We start from the raw sequence: 17,985 nt of genomic DNA, 5'->3' as shown, positions 1-17,985 counted from the left end.
CCTGCAATAACAGCTGGATAGATCTGGCACACGGCTCACATTTTAACATCGCTGTGATCTAGATGTTACGATACGTAAGATGTGCATGCGTGTTCTGAAATGACCGTTCAGAAAAAGGTTAAAAACAGCTCTGAGAATGTGTGCCGTTTCAGAAGCCTTAGTATTTTATTCATGATCCAAAACATTCGTTCAGACAAAAAAGCCCTAGGGTGAGATTCAGCTGCAGATATCTCCAGTGGAGGCTTCTTCATCCAAGCTGGTCGCCCTGGAGTCCGTTTGCAGGCAAAATCAACCACTTCCAGCATGTGATTCATCTGGTCTAGTTTGGAGATCCCCTTCCGGATGAGGTCCAAAAGCGCCTGCTTTTCTCCGCTAACTACGGGTGCAGCGGGGACCGGCGCGCTCAGGCGCAGGAGCTACCCGGCAGCCGCCCGTGCCGCCCGGCGCCTGCTCCCTCTGCCCCGCGGGGACCGCTCCACCGAGCTGCACGAGCTGGAAACACCCCGGCGCGTCCGGTTTTTAGCGACTTGCTGTGTGTGTGCCGTGCTGCGGCGCGGGGCAGGGCTGGGAGCCGCGTGCAGCTCCCGCAAAGCGCTCGCGGGGCGCGGGGGCCCCCGTGCCGCCACCGGCTCCTGGCAAAGGGTTTGGGCTCCTCGGCTGCACGGTCTGGACATCAGGAACCAGGCCAGGAACGCGCGCTCGGCGGGAAATAAGTGTCCCCAGGAGCAACTGCTGCTGCAGAGCTGTTGCAGTCAGAGGGAGCGCAGCAGAGAGCGACTCTCGGGATGCTAATTAACCCCGCTTTAGGAAGATATTTATGCATTATGTGCATTCATATGCACATCTACAGGCAATCAAGAGGCTTCTCCTTTTTGCTTGCTAACCCACGGGCTTCTCCCGACAGGCGCACGGGAGCGGCGGGAGCGACCCGCGGTGCTCCGGCCAGGAGGCTGCGCGCGTCCGTGGCCGGCAGGAAAAACATTAAAACGACCGAATTTGCGGAAACCCTGAGGGCAGTGCAGCAGGTCAGCAATGCTGGGGAAAAGATTTCCGTTCGAATTAAGAGCAAGGGCTTTCTATCTCGATGCACTCCTTCATCGCTTGCCGATAGAGCTGTTATAAAGGATCCGGGCGAAAGCTGTCGCTGCCAGACGGCCTCACCAGGCTGCACAGAGACGTTGGGAACCACTGCATTAATGTAACCTGGGGCAATTTTTGCTGTCAACTAGTTAATTGCTGAAGTTGATTGATGTAGCCCCTGATGAGCAATGGGATTATGGCTCCCTGCAGCTTTCGTGGAAGAAAGACAGAGCCGGCGTCGCGGGCGCGCGCGTGCCTGGGCCGGCAGGACCTCTCTCCTAACGCCCCACGGGCGGCTAGCAATGGTCAAGAGATGCTTATAAAGGGACTACCCTGGTGTTTGATGCTCCTTAAGTATAAATGTTCTTCAAGAGTAATTGCCCAGTCCAAATTGTTTGCATAAAATGCTTCGTTTGGATGCACATCATGCTTTAGTTTCGCTGCTCCAAGAGTTACAGCAAAATCTGGTTGGAAGAAAATATTTTGTTTTCACTCGTTTGAATCCCACATTTGGATAAGAGGCAAAATTTCAGAGCGAGAGCAGGGAGAGACCATCCCTGGAGGGGAAGGAGTAACTCCGCTCGGCATCGGACGGCTTCTTCTTAAGACAAGCAAACGGCAGTAACTCCCCGGCGCCAAAGATGGTTCCTGGGAAGGAAGGAGGCTCATGTTCATCAAAGGCGAAGCCAGCCTAAAGCAGACCTGCCGAAGGCAAAGCCAGTACTAGGTTTCCGATGGAAACACTGGAGGTTCCTCAGTGCTCAGGCTCGCACGGCCGACCCCGGCTGTTCCCGGGCTGCTCCCGGCCGCGCGCGCGGCTCCGCCAGCTCCCTCTCCTCCCGCCCCGAGCAGCCAGGGCTGCTGCGAGCGTCCGCATGAAACTCAAAACTTCTAAAATGTCCATCTTAATTAAATGAGTTGCATCCGTGAGGTTCAGCGGCCGGTCATGGCATCTGGGAGACTTTCCCTCCGGTCCTGCGGGAGCAGAAGTAAACCGAGAGAGAAGCGCTTCGTGACTCGGGATGACAACTGTGCGCTTAGAGCTCCTGGCAGAGCAGTTGGCTCGCCAAAACCTGCTCTTAACAATATCCTTTTTATTCCGGGGGCCCAAATCGGCCGCCCGCGAAGTCGGCTGGCTTTTGCGACTGATTTCAGTGCAGCCCTCGCTCGGCCCGGGCACGTGCCCTCGGCGCTGCCGGCAGCACCAGCGGGGCCTCGACTTCTAGCCCGGGTGGTAGTTTTTTAAGGGAATTGGCCATTTTTATTAAAGTGGTTATTTCACCAGGAAGCAACGCATCCGACTAGAAAATATCAAGCAAAAATAAATGCCCGCTTAACCCAGGCGTATGGGAACAGAGCGTTATTTTTAATCATGCCTTTAAAACAGCAACCGCCAATCTTTGGCCCGAAGCTTTTATAACCCAAAGGCAGACGCTGCTCTGGATCTCTCTTCCCACGCGCCGCCTCGCCGCGGGGAGCCTGGGGCCGCGGGGTGCTGCGGGCCGGCCGAGCGCGGGTGTCCGAGGGGCTCCCGCCGCTGCAGGGCCGGGGTCTGCCCCACGTCCCCCCCGCCCCGAGACAGCGCCTGCCTCCAGGAGACCCCGCTCCGGAGCCAAGAGAAGTTGCTGCCTCCATGAATCGATCCCTCTTGGTGGTGCCATCTCTGCAGGCGCCCGGTTGGCGCAGCCTGGGACTTTGGGAGCTGGGGCTCTTTTTTTTTTTTTTTTTAAAGAAAAATGAAACAATGAAATCACACTTTTTTTTCCCCCTGCTTGAAGCAAAGATCCAGGCAGTGCTCATCCTCCTGAGGACCAAAGCATGCCCCACAAGCGCAGCAGGCTGGGCAAGCCGGTACCCTGCACCTGCACACGCTGCAGGAGGGAGCAGCATCAGCTGCAGCCACCGAGGGACGGATGCACCTCGCAGGAGGGGACGCACGGCTGCCACCCTGGAGGGGGGTGCACCTCGCAGGGGGGTGCGCGGCTGGGCGATGCGTGGGTGCCACCTCGCAGGGGGAGGCCGGCGGCAGGGATGCAGCTTGCAGGGGGAGGCACAGGCGAACTTTGCCAGGGGATGCACGGGAGCAGCGTGCAGGGGGAGGCAGGGATGCACCCCGCAGGGGGGTGCACAGATGAACCCCTCAGGGGGATGGACCCGCAGGGGGGTGCACAGACGAGCCTTGCAGGGGGACGCACCCCGAGGGGGGATGCACCCGGAGGGGGATGCACCGATGAGCCTTGCAGGGAGATGCACCCCGAGGGGGGATGCACCCGGAGGGGGATGCACCTGACGGGGAGTGCACAGACGAGCCTCGCAGGGGGACGCACCCCGAGGGGGGATGCACCCCGAGGGGGATGCACCGACGAGCCTCGCAGGGGGCTGCACGCCGCAGCGGGATGCACCGCCCGGCCGCACGCAGGGGGTCCGGGGCGGTTGGGGGGTCGCGGCGCCCCGGCTGCAGCGGGCGAGGCCGCAGCCTCCCGGGTGCCGCGGCGGCGGCAGAAGTTGCCGGGCGCGGAGGGCGGCGGGGCCGCGCCGGGAGCAGCCTCTGCGCGGGGGCGCGCAGCCCTGCGGCACCACATTCCCTTGCAGGAGCGCACGGCGCGGGGGGGGGACGGGGACGGGGACGGGGACGGGGACGGCGCTGCCCCTCCGCGCCGGCGGCGGGGCCGCTGCGCAGCGCGGCATGACTCACTACGGAGCAGCCCGCGCCGCAGCGCGGCGGGACGGCCCGGCTCCGCGCCGCCCCGCGCAGGGGGCCGCGGCGATTGTTCCAGAAGGGCGCGGGGCGCTCGCGCTAAGAAGCGACGAACGATACCGGGGGGACGATAAGCCCCGCGCGCGCAGGCGGCGGCAGGCGGCCCCCGCGCCCGCGCAGCGGCCCCCGCAGCAGCGCGGGGGGCGGCGGCGCGCGCGCACATGTGACCCCGCGCACCAATGCGGGCGGCGCTAGGGCCCCGGGGACCCGCGCCCGGCGCGGCGGCCCCGCCGCACTATAAATGCCTCTCCAAAATGCAGCGCAGCTCCTTTCTCCCTTCCCCGCCGACCCCGCCGCTCCGCGCCCCTGAGCCGCCCCCGCCGCCGCTGCCTGGCGGGTCTCCGGCCCTGCTGCAAGCCCCGCTCCCCCTCCCCCCTTTTTTTTCCTCCCCCCCCCTTTTTTTTTTTTTCCTTCCCTCCTCTTCCTCCGGCGGCCGGTTTGCATGCATTGTTTGTCTCCCAAGATGGTTTGTGAGACTAAGATTGTGGCGGAGGACCATGAATCGATGCCAGGATCCAAAAAAGATACGATCATTGTTTCTTCCTCCCAGATGTGGCCCTCCTTGTCGGGCTCACCTCCCTCCCCCGCGCCGCCTCTGAGCGCCGCGAAAGAGGAGCTCAGGAAAGACAACGTTTACATACGCGAATTTCACCCTTCCGAGCAAGAGGTGGTGCGCCGCATATTTTACGAAGGTATCATGGAAAGGATCCCTAACACGGCGTTCCGGGGGTTAAAGCAGCAGCCCCTCACCCAGCTGCTCTACGGGCTCCTGGCGGGTGAGTACAGGCTCCGTTTGGGGGGAGGGGTCGCGGCTCCCCCCGCCGGGAACGGCGCGGGGGGCGGCAGGGCTGCGAGCCAGCCCCGCGCTGCAGCAGCAGCAGCCGCCGCCGCCGCAGCATCGCCCGGCGCGGGCGGCCGCGGAGCCGCAGCGCTGCGGCGGCTGCAGCGGGGGTGGGGCCGCGCGCGTTTTAGGGCGGGGGGGTGGTGTGTGTGTGTGTGTGTGGCGGGGGGGCTCCTCGCGTAGGTTGCGCGGGGGCGGTGCGGGTGGGGGTCGGGCACAGTCGTTTTTCCAGCTCTCCCCGGCCGGGGCGGCGGGGGGAGGCGGCGGGGAGCGGTGCGCGGCTCGCCCCGCGCTCTGCGCCGCCCCCGCGCTGCCCCGGGCGCGCGCACGGGGGGGGGGGGGGCGCGCGGGGCCGCCGCGTTCCGGCGTTGCCTGGAGACGGCCGGGCCCCCGTGCGGAGCGCGACCCCCCCCCCCCCCCCACGCCGCCGGGGGGGCCCCCGGGGCATGCCCGGAATAACCTCCGCGAGGTGCCCCCCCACGGCAAATAGTGTGCCTTGCCCCCCCATTGCAAGCGGTGTGCCCCCCGCTTTGCAAATAGTGCGCCTTGCCCCCCCCCCTTGCGAATGGTGTGCCTTCCGCCCCCTCCCCCGTTGCACATGATGGGTGCCCCCCTTGCAAATGTCCCCCCCCGGCAGGCAGGGGGGCAGGTCACCCTGCTGCCCCCCATGCTGGCAGGGGCCCGTGTGGCGGGGGGAGCCCTGCAGGTGACGCGGGGCACCCCGGTTTCGGGGTCCCGGTAGCCCACCACAGCGTGCCTGGCCCCGAGCAGAGGGGCTCCCCCCCCCCCCCCCCCAAGGCGGTGGGGGTTTCGGGGGGCCGGGGCGCCCTGGCTGTGCGCGGTACCCGCCGAGGCCCAGAGCCATGCCGCAGCGTGGGGCGAGCGTGGGCCCGGGGTGCCGTCCCCGCGCGGGGCTGCGCGGCCGGGGCTGCCCAAGCGCTTAAAACGCTCGGCCTCGAAACCATCAGTCGCATCGCTCACGCAGACGTACTGCAAACGTGCATTTTGTGTGTGCTTTTTCTCTTAAATTTATTCTTTCTGATGAGTTTGCGTTCCGAAATCAACACTAAATTCTCTTTTCTGACAGGTGTCGTTTATTTCTCTTCCTTATCTCCATAGTGATGTGCTTTGTGGTGACCAGGTCCTTCCTGCTGACCTGCTGCTTGCCCGTCGTGCTGATGGGCATGAGGTACTACTTCAGCAGGAAAGTTATCCTCCACTATCTCGACTGCGCGCTGCGCACGGACATGTCCGACATCGAGCAGTATTACATGAAACCGCCAGGTGAGCGCGCGGCCCCGCGGGCGCCGTCCCCCGCGCTTGCTTTCGCCCCTCTCGCCAGCATCGAGCCAGCTCCAAGCGTGGCTCTGGGACCACCCCAAGCCCACCTTTTCTTTTTTTCCCCCTTTCTTTTGCATTTTTTTGCCTTTTTTTTTGCATTTTTTTTAAGACGGGTGCTCAGCCCAGGGAGACCTCAGGCGCCCGGGGGGGCACGGCGGTCTGGCTGCGTCCCTCGTCTCCTGAGCGTCCCGTTCCTTGGCGCCTGGCGCTGGCTCTCGGCGTGGGGGCGAAGGGCGGCATAGCCCAAACGCCCAGGCGAAGCCGGTTTAGTTGTCGCATGCGTTTTGCCCGTGCGCGTTGAGAAGACCCTCCCTCAATGCAGGCGCCTTGGAAGAGGCGCAGGCCAGGTACGTAAGGGGCTGCCGCCTCCTCTGACGCCGTGCGCCTTCGTCCGCGTCTGACACGCATGCATGCGCGTTGTGTAAGTATAACACCCAACGCTAATATCTGCCTGTCAAGCTGCAAAAGGTCTCCTACGTGATTATTAAAAAAATGCTCTTGCAGGATTTGGCAAGCTGGGAAGGTGATGTTTCCATCTGGGGTGGCGATGAGAGCCAGCACAAGGGGATATTTGGGGGGTCGCTTGAAATCGCCTGACTTCGAGGGTCGTTATTTGTGGTGGCTCCGTACAAGCTGGGCGAGCAGAGGTAATGGCCGGTAACTCGTGTTAGTTATTCCTGCTTTCTTGGAGTAGCTACTCTTTGTTTTTCCACATGACCATGATTTCCCTGAATCATTGCTGTTGCCCGAGCGTGACGGACCTCCTTGTAGGAGTCTCTCCTTGGTCGCTTACAGCATGAATCGGAGAGAATAGAATAGGAAATACTGTAACCGCAAAGTTTCCTTTTCTGCTGTGCAGTTTTAAGCTCTTCTAAAATTACGATCATCCTGTAATAAAAATCTCAACACGTCTTAAGTGCTTTCTTCAGATCTCGTTTCCCATCTTAGTGCCGGTCTCATGCAGACCTTATCCCGTCGTATGCAGATGTTGCATTGAACTTGGTGTCTGGTTTTGTAAAAACCAGCCGATGTGCGACTTGTGTGTAGCTTGCACATCATTAAAAACTCAAACTTCATTAAAGCTGTTGCCACAAAAAAGAGCTCGTAGCAAAACATCTGAAAAACATCACGGCCCTCCGCAGTGAGGTTAGTCAGTGCACTGTCCTGGAGAGAGCAATCGGGAGCTCCAGCAGAAGAACGCTTAACGTGGGCTTCATAGGTGTTTGAGCTGCGCCTTTCATTAAGGTTTATGATTTGTATGGCCAGACTTGAGGGCAGGGATCAAAGTGGCCATGTTTATAACACTACTGTTTGTAGAAAGTCAAGAAAATGCCTTCAAAAGAAGAGCGAGGAATGCCCTCACTTTGTTTAAGGTCAGCAACGTGATCCAGTCCAGTTGCGTCGACACCATGACTTGAAAGCATCGCGTTGCTTTTATTTGATGCCTTGAAGGGCTGATTTCAACTTTGCAGTAAGTGTGTGGGCTTTAATTTTTGACGGAGTTTAATCGTATGTAATTAGGTTTGTGCCATGCTGTGAAAAGCAGATTTATGGGATCGTTGGTATTTGTTAAAGGTTCTTGGTGGTGGTAGTGTAAAGCAAGTTGGCTAGAGTCATAGTTAGGTGAGTTTGTGCAGTGTCTGTCCATTTGGCGTGAAAGTGTGTGGTGCTGCTTGGTGTAGCTTTGCGGGAGGCTTGAATGCAGTATTTTGCTCCCGTTTCCCCCCAAAATACAGGTTTCAGGTCTCTTCCTTATAAGACACCACTATAAATATAGTCTGCTTGGAAGAGCTTTGAGTTTTGGGTGCTCTTGAGGTTTAAAACTTGCATCATCCCTTTTAACGTATTGAGAACGACCAGCAAAACGCCAGCTCGGTTGTCCCTGCCCAACGGAGGGACAGGGCACCGGAGCGGCCTCTGCCCCGGGCTGTCGCCTATCCCAGAGCTCACCAGCTAATGCGTGGGTGCCGCAGGTCGCCGCAGGGGCGAGAAGGGCTCATCCTCTGGAGTCATGCACATCGCTCCAGCCAAGGTACCGGGGTAACGCTCTCCGTTAGACCCTAGGGAAGAAATCGCCAGTGTGGCGCGTCATCTGCAGTGCTGTAGGGGCATTGCTAGCGCCTCTGTAGTTAAGGCAGTGGTAATGACTTTGCTTAAAACCAGGTTTAAGTCTCTTGTCCTTCTCAGGTAGATATTCCTGCTCTGCCCCCAGGCTGGAGAGGCTTGTGAGTACGTCTGGAGAAGGCCAGGCAAGAGGGGGAGGCCAAAGCGGCTGAGTGGGGTGTAGCGTAGTGCACCTCGACAGCAGGTCTTGGCCTTCTCCTCCATCTGCTCGGGGAAGGTGCTGGTCACCTTGTCTCTGGCTCCACTGGAGCCCTCCATTGGAGAGTCCTCGTTTACGTGCCTGAATATTTTTTAACATGGAAGATAGAAGGGAGTGTTTCTGTGGTGGGTTTAAGACTCGCTGGTTTTTATGGTGACAAATGCAAAGGCAGAGCTGCAACATGGTCCCAAGGTTTCGGATGCTTTGCACTGTCCCTTGTGCAACAGCAAACAGCCGCTGGTAAGGCAGAAGTTGATGAAAAAATATTTTAACTGCTGAAATGGATCATTTTCGGTAGTTTTGGCAAAGCACCTCTGCAGACTGCAGATGGCTTTAAAAACAGTGACCAAAAGGACATGGTTTGCAGCGGGATTTGGCTCCCTTGACTCTCTTGGTTTGCTCGGAAATCGCCGCCACCATGGCGGGTACGGGAAGCCCACACTTTGGTTGCTGCTCTGTGACTTTTGATAGATGCTTTCTGTAGTAATTGCCAAGCTTAATGATTAGTATTAGTATTTAGCAATTCCTTGTGCTCTTAACGCTGTATTAAATTTTTTCTTTTCTTTTGCAGTTTTTCTGAACTGCTGGTCTCAGTTGGTTATTATTGTAAATTTCCTCTGCTGGGTTTTGTATGAGCTGAATATAGGTGCTGACAGTGATTTTGCAGAAGTGCAATCAAATCTTTGTTTTCTCCTGCCCCCTTACCCTTACGGCAAGGATCTGGCAGGATGCTTTGGCTAGCATTTGGCTGTAAGCTTGTGTACAGTGGATTGCCTTGAAATTGCTGCTGATTTCAAAGGAATTATCTATGTATTGAGTTCTGTGCTTGACTAAGGGCTTAAAACACAAGACTGAATGGTTAAAACACCTTCTTGAGCTATGTGTAAAATTATCTCTCATTTAAAAATAGCACTTGCTGGAAATTTCCTGGTTTGGGTTGTTTTTTTTTCCTCCCTTCAAAGACAACAAAAAAGGCACTGGGGCAGTTGAAAAGAAAGGAATTGGATAATAGGCTTAATTGTCAACCAGAGTCACTTAGATTCTAGTAAACAAAAATAAGAAGAAGAAATTAATTTTAAATAGAGCCCAGCCTCTTGCATTTCTCCACACAAATAAGAGTAGCACAGCTGGAGCGTCTTTTATGGTCTGATGATTTTGATGACTAATCAATTTTGCAGTGTCTCCTCAAGCGTCTGTCGCAGTTGGTTGCTTGCTATATTTTTGCCGTGGCTTGGAGATCAGAGTGATTCTTCCGCGGTTGAGGTCTCAACTGGAGAACTGTTGGAAAATGGAGCTCCTTGCTCCCAATATGAAACTGTTGCTCTCCAAAATCGGCAGAGTTAGGGCTTTGGCTGACAAACTCTAGCAGGTCCTTTGGTGGTTTAGGATGCTCTTTCACGCAACTGTCTCTGCATCCTTTGGCTGGGTGCCCTTGCTAGAGGTGCATCCATGTCGTTGCAGTTCGTGGCACCTCGTGGCTGTCTCAGTGGCCTTCCCTGGAAGCTTAAAACTTATCCTGACTATCAGGCTTTCCTCCTCTCCAGGTAGCACCACCATGTCAAGCAGGCGTGTAGTAAGACCTGCACAGGACTCTGCAGAAACAGCTGTATTTTGAGGGTTAAGAAAGGTTTGCTTTAGTTAAGTAGTTTTCCTCATAAAATTATGACAAATTTGGGCTGAAATAGTGTCTTCTTTCACCGAAGAAAATCGGTCATTCATGCCAGTTTGTGTGAGCCGGGTCAGTGGAGCTGATGCAGCAGGGCAAGGACAGGCATCAGCAGCGCCACAGTGAAGAGCGATGCTCCATTTGGCAGCAGGAGACAGGGAGACTGCGAGCTCGATGCCTCCATCAGGGAGGGCTCTGGGGGTGTTGAACAGGGAGGAGGTGTGCCTCAACCCTCCTCGTCCAGACTGGTGATGAGCAGAGCTTTCCCGTCCTGCTGCCCTTTGTCCCCCACCATGGGAGGATGCAGATGCAGAGGTGGCATCAGTGTCCCAAGCGCCCTGGGATGGGACTGTATCCTAAGCAAGAGGGGCTAGAGAAGGACAACACATGAGGATTCAATTCCTTCTGCTCTTGGGCAACCGGGTGTGTTTTTCTGAGCTGAGCCTATGAGAGGGATGTCCTGCGCCATTTCATTCTTGGCAGAGATTTCGGGATCAGGTTTGTCTTCCAGAACGACATCAGTTGAGGTGAGGTCAGAGTCGGCTGGTCAGGATGAGATCAGCACTGTTCGTTCCTGTTGAGGTGCTCTTTATTTCTCACCGTTGGTGGGACATCTGTTTAGGTAAAGAGCAAGCATTTTGGTGAGTCGTGCTTATCAGCTCTTGGATCAGTGGTTTTATGGCGCTGGAACAGAGGTTACATTGGAGGAGTTGAACTCAGGTGCGAAAGAAGATGGATGTGAAATTGTGTGATACCTACCAACCTTGCTCAGCTGCTGGCAAACCCTTGGGGCACCTCTTGTGTCAACAGCCCTGCTTCACCCTGGGCATGCTTTGGGTGTGCATGGCACCTAGTTGTTTTGGGGATACCGAGCTGGCATAGGGAGTGCCTGGAATAGGTAAAATCCAGGGGCCACCCTAGGAGGAGACCTTGGTTTTCTGTGTCATGGCTGAGAGCTCCACATGCTTTGCTAGCAGCTATACTCTGCCATGCCTTTGCAAGAGGAGAGGGTTTCTCCCCAAAATGGAGCTCATCAGCGTTAGCTCCCTGCAAAGCTCCTCTTGAGCAGCGTGTCCAAGCGAGCTGTTGGCGCGTTGGCTCGAGGCAAGTTAGAGCTCTTGGTCAAATCGAGGAGCCTGGTTCTTAGCTCCCAGCACGGATCAGGGTTTGGCTCAGGTTGGTCTGCCGGCCTTGGTGCTCCACGACGTAGGGAGGGGCACGGGGTGGGCTTGAATCCCCTGCGGCGGAGGGGGGAGGCGACGGAGCCCAGTTCTTCCACATTCTGGGTAAGGCGCAGGCAGCTGAGCTGCCAGATAAGGGGGAACGAGGCTGCCGCTGATAACATTGTTTTGGGAGAATAGAGCTGCTCTTGCTTGCTCTGCAAAGAGAGGGCTTAGTTACCTGCCTCCGGGAGAGGGAGAGCTCGGGGCTGCTGCTTGCCCGTGGAGGAATGTGTTTTCCCAGGCCCTGCCCAGGTTGTTGGTGCCCGAGAGGCAGCAGGAATCTGAGGCATCTACCAAGCATTTCTTGTTGGCTTCGGCAGCGCGCCGACCTCGGGGGCCTGCCAAACGCCTGAGCTGGCTGTCGTGAATCCCGTTTTTTCATGCTTGTGTCTCCTCACCTGCTGCATGAGGAGATGAGGAGCCCAGCGTGGGGCTTGGGGTTGGCTCTGTGAGGCAGAAAGCCCAGAGGAGAGGCTGTGACCTTATCAGCCCCTTGAGTCGCGGCGGCGTTCTCCACCGGTGCTGGGAGTCGGCGATAGGTCTCTTTCTTGGGCAGCCAAGGGCCTTCCTGCAGACATCTCCCATGGTGGCACCTCTGCGGTTGAGGGAAGCTGCCTCAGGCAATGAGCTCTGCGGATCAGGGAGTTCCTGCAAGGCTAGGATTAGAGTTTTAACCTCCGTTTTAATCTATAGTGGAAAGTATATTTAATAAGAATTCTGAAAATATGTCAAACACTGGCCTCGTATCAGATGGGCGATTGGTGATACTGCTGCTTAGCAGTTCCCAGCATCTCTTCATGTTCAGTGTCTGTACTGAGTCGAATTTGTTGGGAATCTTTAGGAAAAAGAGTTCCTCTGTTGCCAGGAGTTAAGCATGTGTTCTGCCCATCCTTAGGGATTGACCAAAATAGATACATTTTTTCCTTTGAATCCTGTGAAGTGTCTTTAAGGTTGGGTTCCCTCTCCCAAAACCCACCTCCTTGGATACAGTTTGGGCCTGTTGGGTGGCCGGCCTGTTTCGTTTGCAGATGAGCCTCTTCCGCCTGCAGAGCCTGCTCGGTCCTGGTCCCACCAGCGCTGGCCCCAGGGTGTGCATGGCCATGGGCACCCAGCGCTCGGGGCCGCGCTCGCAGGGGACCAGACCAGACCCTCCACGTCATCCTCCCAGAGCCCAGTCCCCTGGCGCTTCTTCGGGACGGCGTCCTGTGCGCAAATGGGATAAAGCCGTTCAGTTGCAGGCTGCTGCAGCTGCCTTTATTTATCCCTGGAATATGCGCACACGCACGAGCCCCTGCCTAAGTGTGCACATCCATAAGCCAGAAATAGATTGCGCTTCTGATCCACTAACTTTGGCATGTTGCCACGTGAAAATTAGATTAAAACGCATGTTATAGTAAATTCTGCAGAGTAATGTAGCCTATTTTTTCCACGTAGTCAAAAACTGACTCTAAAGGCAGTCTATAATTGACATGATTGTCAGTTAATGCAGCAGTATTTAAATTAGTAGCCGTGACTGGATAGATAGGATGCTTCGGAAAGAGCAGCAAGCTCTGCATGCAGGTATTAGAGTTTTAAATAACCCCGGTGCATGCAAGTGCTATTAAGTAATCTGCGATACAAGAAGTAATACACTGATGTTCCATTTACACAGTAGTTTTTTTAGACACAGTTAATTTCTCAAGACCTGCAAACACAAGCAATGCAGGGCCTTATCAACTCTAAAATGGCAGGAGCATCAGGCATTCTGCTTTGATCTGGCTTTGAGTAATTTTTTTTTAACGTTTTCTCCTGTGCTGGATGCTTTCTGACGGTATGCTTGTGTCCATTTTCTCCTGACAGTCTGTGAATAAACCCTAAGAAGGAATGTGGGATTTTCTCCTGAAGTTTAAATGCAAATTAATGCATCTTTTAAAGGGCGTTTGGTTTTTCTTCCTTCTGTCAGCTGCTTTCTTGGTAATGGCAAAGATTAAAAAATTACCCAAAAGCCTGTTTTGGGTTAGAATTTTCAAAATAATCTGAACTTGGGCTTCATCTTAGGTATCTAAATTGTGGCAAGATTTGCAGAAGTACAAAGCTTTGCGCCCCCTCTGACACTGCATCTTGACTTTAAGAGCGTGAGCTGCAAATCTTACTCCCACGCGCCAGAGGTATTTCACCACTTAGGATTTTTCCAAAGCTTCAGTGGTTAGAGCTGGTTCCCCGCAGAGTGCACACTTCAGTACCCAAAGACTTTAGAAATTAACGGTTGGTATCGATCTGCATCTTAAGGCCTCTGAATATTTTTGGGAAAAAAAAATTGTGATAGCCTGGATACATGGCCTAGTTTTCAAGATTTATCTTCCAAAATTTCTCCCAATTTAAAACAGATTTTGAAAAATCAGTGTATTTGATTCAACTTACGTTTTTATTCAGGCGCACTGTATCAGAGTACCTCGGAGGGGAACTGCCCCCTCTAAAAGGAGCTGCAGTGATGTTTAGTGCCTAGTCTGAGGCTGCAGCTTAAAATCGGCACCGGCTGGAGGGAGCTTGCCCGCTCCTGCCGGAAAGCCCTGCCCGCTGGGCGCTTACCGAGCTGGACAGGAGCATTGCACAGCTTGTGCGCTTATTTTTTTAATGCAGCGCTGCAGACCTGTTACAAACAGTGACATGCCTGATGCGCCCGCGTCGCTGCAGCCGAGCCGGCCCTGCCGCGAGCCGGCGGATGCGCGGCCCTTTGTTGCTGCTCTCTGCGTCAATGAAACGGGCAGCTTCAAAGCGTGTTTTAGGTTTAATCCCCCCATAGGAAGCTGAGGAATTTTTTTTTTTCCTAGCAAGTAGCTAATGAAAGCAGTCTTAAAGCAAATCCAAAGATAGCAGCGTGTCTCATAGCTTTTACTCGCAAATCTATTATTTGTAACCAGCAGTGATAATCAGACTTTCCTGATAAGGGCAAACTAGAATCCCCATGAGGCCTCAGCCTGGCTTTTTTATTAAGGGTGCATCAGAAATAGTTGATAACAGTCTAGTTACAGACAGGTATAAGCCACAGCATCTGTAACAGATGGCTTTGACCCAAGCTTTTAAGCACTCTACTGACCTAGTGAACCCTAGCAATCCATTAACTATTTATGCAAGCATATACTATATTAGTCATTATCATCTTCCATAACTGTTTGACAGATGTTTCATTCAAGAATTGCAAGTGTCATTTCTCACCGGGTAATTCTACAATTTTGACCTGGAACTCCTACAGCTTCATGGCAAGCTGGGGTTGTGTTTTGAAATGTGATTCTGTGAATTAAAAAAAAAAAGTTGTGTTTTTTATATAGATAACAGAATAAATGTATTACACATGTATTTTTAAATAGCTGCGTGGGATATTGCTATTGAAAATGGGGTTTGCAACAGCGTGAGAGTTAATAGAAAAATATAATGCATTAGTCTCGCATCAGTGTATACTGCTGGAAATGATAACTTGCAAGTAATATTTCTGTCACTTAAAACTTGTGTACTGCTTTTAGGATTTATCCAAACGGAAAAACTGAAAACCAGAGGTTTTGTAAGAAAATGATTTCTCGGTTCAGGAAATGGAAAATAAAAGGGAAAATAGCTTTGATCCAAACTAAGCTGATTTACTCTTCCCTCTGGATTTTTTCACAATGAGGAACCAAAAATCTCTAGGGTTGAATGTAATACTTTCTTCAGCCCAAAACAAAATTGGTGGTGGTGCTGTAGGCTTCCTTAAGAAACCAAGGCTAGACCCAGGTATATTTTACAAAATGCTGGTCGCAGTAGAGCCATGAGCGCAGTATCTGTGCCGCCCTCCCAGGCAGGTGCCCCGAGTGCTGTGCTCTCAGGGGCTCCGGTCCTTGCCTGGCGTTATTAAATGCTTGCTGAGCCAGCCCGGGGCACTGGGGTCTGGTCCCTGCGTCACTGCACGTGCGTGGGGCGAGCTGTTTGCGGGATCAGGGCCAGTCTGGGGTTGGCTGCATCTTTCTTCCCAGCTTTGGTGACTTCGGGACAAATCTATCTTCTGCTTTGAATTGACAATTTTTTTAATTTTTTTTAGTAAGTAATCTACTTGCCTAGATCTATCCTTGCCCACCACTAATTGCTGTCCAAGCTGCTCCTACCCTCCCTTGTCAACGCGCTCGAGCCCTGACTTGGAAACCAGCACCAGGGATGCGAGTGTGTTTGCTCTGTAGAGTTGCAGCTCTTGGTCGCTGTGCCAGCACTGCTAATAGAAATTTTTCCTCTTCCTACTCCGTGCCACAGTAGTTTTGGCATTGGATCATCAAATTTCTCTCCTGCTCTTCCAGGCTTGTGTCAAACGGCGATGTTTGCTTTTTTCCCCCCTCGTTTGAATGCCCCTGGGCTCTTTTGTCCATCCCTGTGTTGAGTTTCCCTAGTGGGTTTGTCCAGCCTAGTCCTTATTTCATTAGTCACTTAAAGGGTTTCCCAAGAATGGTCCCACACCCACTATCTCTGTGTGTCTCATCTGTCCCTCCCCTTCCCTTAATGGGTTTTAATTTGTATTTATTTCCCGTTGCTTAATTTCCTTCTCTAAGTACTTCGTTCTCTCTCTTAGTTTCTTTCACATGTTTTGTACAGTTAGCAGAATTATTTACTTTTGTTGATCCATATTCAGAATTAGAATCAAAGGTGGAAAAAATGGAGCTGAGCAGTATGAGGATATTGTGTCTATTAAGCTAAAACCCCTGTGTGTTGGGGCATAAACCCATGTGTTGATGGTGGGGGGAGAAAATGTTTTGCCTAAAGGCAAATGAACTTCTAGCAACAGGATTTCTGGCACCTTCTCGGAAGGATCTGACCTACATCGCTCTTGGATGTATCTGGACAACATGACCTGTTGATCTCTTCCAGCATGACTGTTTCTATAAAACCCATTCTTTCAATTTTCATAGGATATTCTTCATAAAATCACTATTGCAGTTAGAGTATAGGGAAAAAAGCACTTCCATTTGCTGAGATCAGGGCTTTTTGTTCTTTTTTTGGAGGTGCCAAATCTGTTCGTGCTCCCTGGAAGTAGCTAACGGCGTCAGAAACACGGTGTAACACTTCTAGTGGGAATCCAGGGAAGACCTAAATATGTAGTCTTTCAATTTAAAATAATGTAAGTAGTAGAGCTTGCAAATAGGAGCTTTTGAAAATAGACTGTTTTGGAGCACCTGCCATTTTTAAGCACTAACTGATTTTAGATGATGGTTAGTTAGAGAACAAAGCAATGAAAGGATGTCAGAGGTTCACCTTCTGTCTGCTCAACAGCAATTTTCTGTGTCCCACATGAATGTCTGTGTAAAGTCACCTTTACTGGAATTTCATCATTAGTGGTGGGTTTTGTTAAAGAAGAGACAGCACGGATGGGGAAGCTATTTTAAGAAAGAGATGGTAATGAGAGTTCAGGTGAATTTTTAAAAATCCAAACTGTTTAAACACCTTTTCAATCTTCTGCTGCCTGTAAAGTCGATTAGATTTGCTTAATGGCTATGAAAATATACGGTTTGAATCTTTTTTTTTTTAAACCTGCAAATGTTCAGTGGATAGCATTGATCTCTGCCTCTCAGGCAGTGATTTTCTTTGGGGAATAAGCCATCATCAGGTTTTACGGGGCTTTTTTTGAGCCACCAGTACTCTGAAAAGCATCAAAGCATCTGAGGAGATTCTTAAGAAGTGGGAGCACTTTTCATGGACAGCTCAAACAGCTAAAGAGGATTTCAGTGGGATTCTAAAAAATAATTTAAAAAAGAAATCACATTCACAGGGATGGAACCTGGAGTTTAGCTAAAGCTTCAGTGAAGCCTTTGCTTTAACTTAACCGTGTGCTTAAATTCCTTGTCTTTCATTGGGGGTTTGGAGTACACCTAGGGGCACCCTCCAGCACAGGGCCAGATGTCGTTTGGTTCTTCGCAGGGAGTCTGTGGCCTTAATGGGAAATGCAGTGACAGAGCCAGCGGGTCTTGGTTTGCTGTGTGCGCTCAGCAGTGCCTGTGAGATGAGTTTGTGAGGTCTTGGGGAAAGCTGGTGCATGAGAAGGAAGAGTTACTTCATCTAGGAACCTGCTCATGCCAGGTGCTGGTAGTTATGTTCATCTTGCCCTGTTTTAGCATCAGGTATTGGGGTTTAGTATTATTTAGTGTTGCCTTTTTGTTTGGGAAAATCCACCAAATCCTCAAAATACTGCACTTCCACCCAGATTCATGTAGATTTGTGTATCTCCTGGCTAAGGTCGCTGAAGGTGCTGCTCACGTTCATAAGTTGATCCTCTTTAAGCAATTACTCTGTGGATGAGCATGCCACGGCTAATAGTACACTGCACAGAAGTATGTGCTTTCGCTAGCTCTGACCATGGTGTCCTTCGGTTCCCACGTGTTGCCTTCCCATGTGTGAAGTGATGTGGTGTCACCTAGTTGCTCCGCTGATTATTTTACAGATCTCTTTCAAATCCTGAGATCTCGTGGTTGGTATTTAGGCCGAGGCCCTGGGCAGTGGGACCTTGCTCAAATGGGTGTTGGATGGGCTGATGGTAGATGGTCATCGCGGAAGATCTGGGAATAACTGGAGTGAGTAGGTTTGTGTTGTGACTTTTTGGCTGGAATGGTCTGGTGCAGCAACATGGGGAACAGGCTTTGTTTTGAGATGGAGATTTACACGTGTAACTTTGATTTTATGTTAATGCATCACCCACAGCAGGTCCATTTCTGTGCCCAGCCTGACAGATGTTCATGTATTTATGGATGCAGAATTTTCTTTTGA

At 52.8% G+C, this 17,985-nt stretch overlaps 1 protein-coding gene across 1 annotated transcript in view; it reads left to right on the top strand.

The window, feature by feature from the left end:
* Window positions 1–3,758: 3,758 nt before the first annotated feature.
* NAT8L (N-acetyltransferase 8 like) overlaps window positions 3,759–17,985 on the top strand; it is a 28,727-nt gene continuing 14,500 nt past the window's right edge. Inside the window, exons 1-2 of the mRNA XM_064511526.1 lie at window positions 3,759–4,614; window positions 5,799–5,963. Of these exons, the coding sequence (XP_064367596.1) occupies window positions 4,281–4,614; window positions 5,799–5,963 (499 nt within the window). The 5' untranslated portion in view covers window positions 3,759–4,280. The remainder of the gene's footprint in view (window positions 4,615–5,798; window positions 5,964–17,985) is intronic.

Source organism: Dromaius novaehollandiae, chromosome 4, assembly GCF_036370855.1.
Source record: "Dromaius novaehollandiae isolate bDroNov1 chromosome 4, bDroNov1.hap1, whole genome shotgun sequence".
Classification (NCBI taxonomy): Eukaryota; Metazoa; Chordata; class Aves; order Casuariiformes; family Dromaiidae; genus Dromaius; species Dromaius novaehollandiae.
This window is presented reverse-complemented; position numbering and strand designations above follow the sequence as displayed.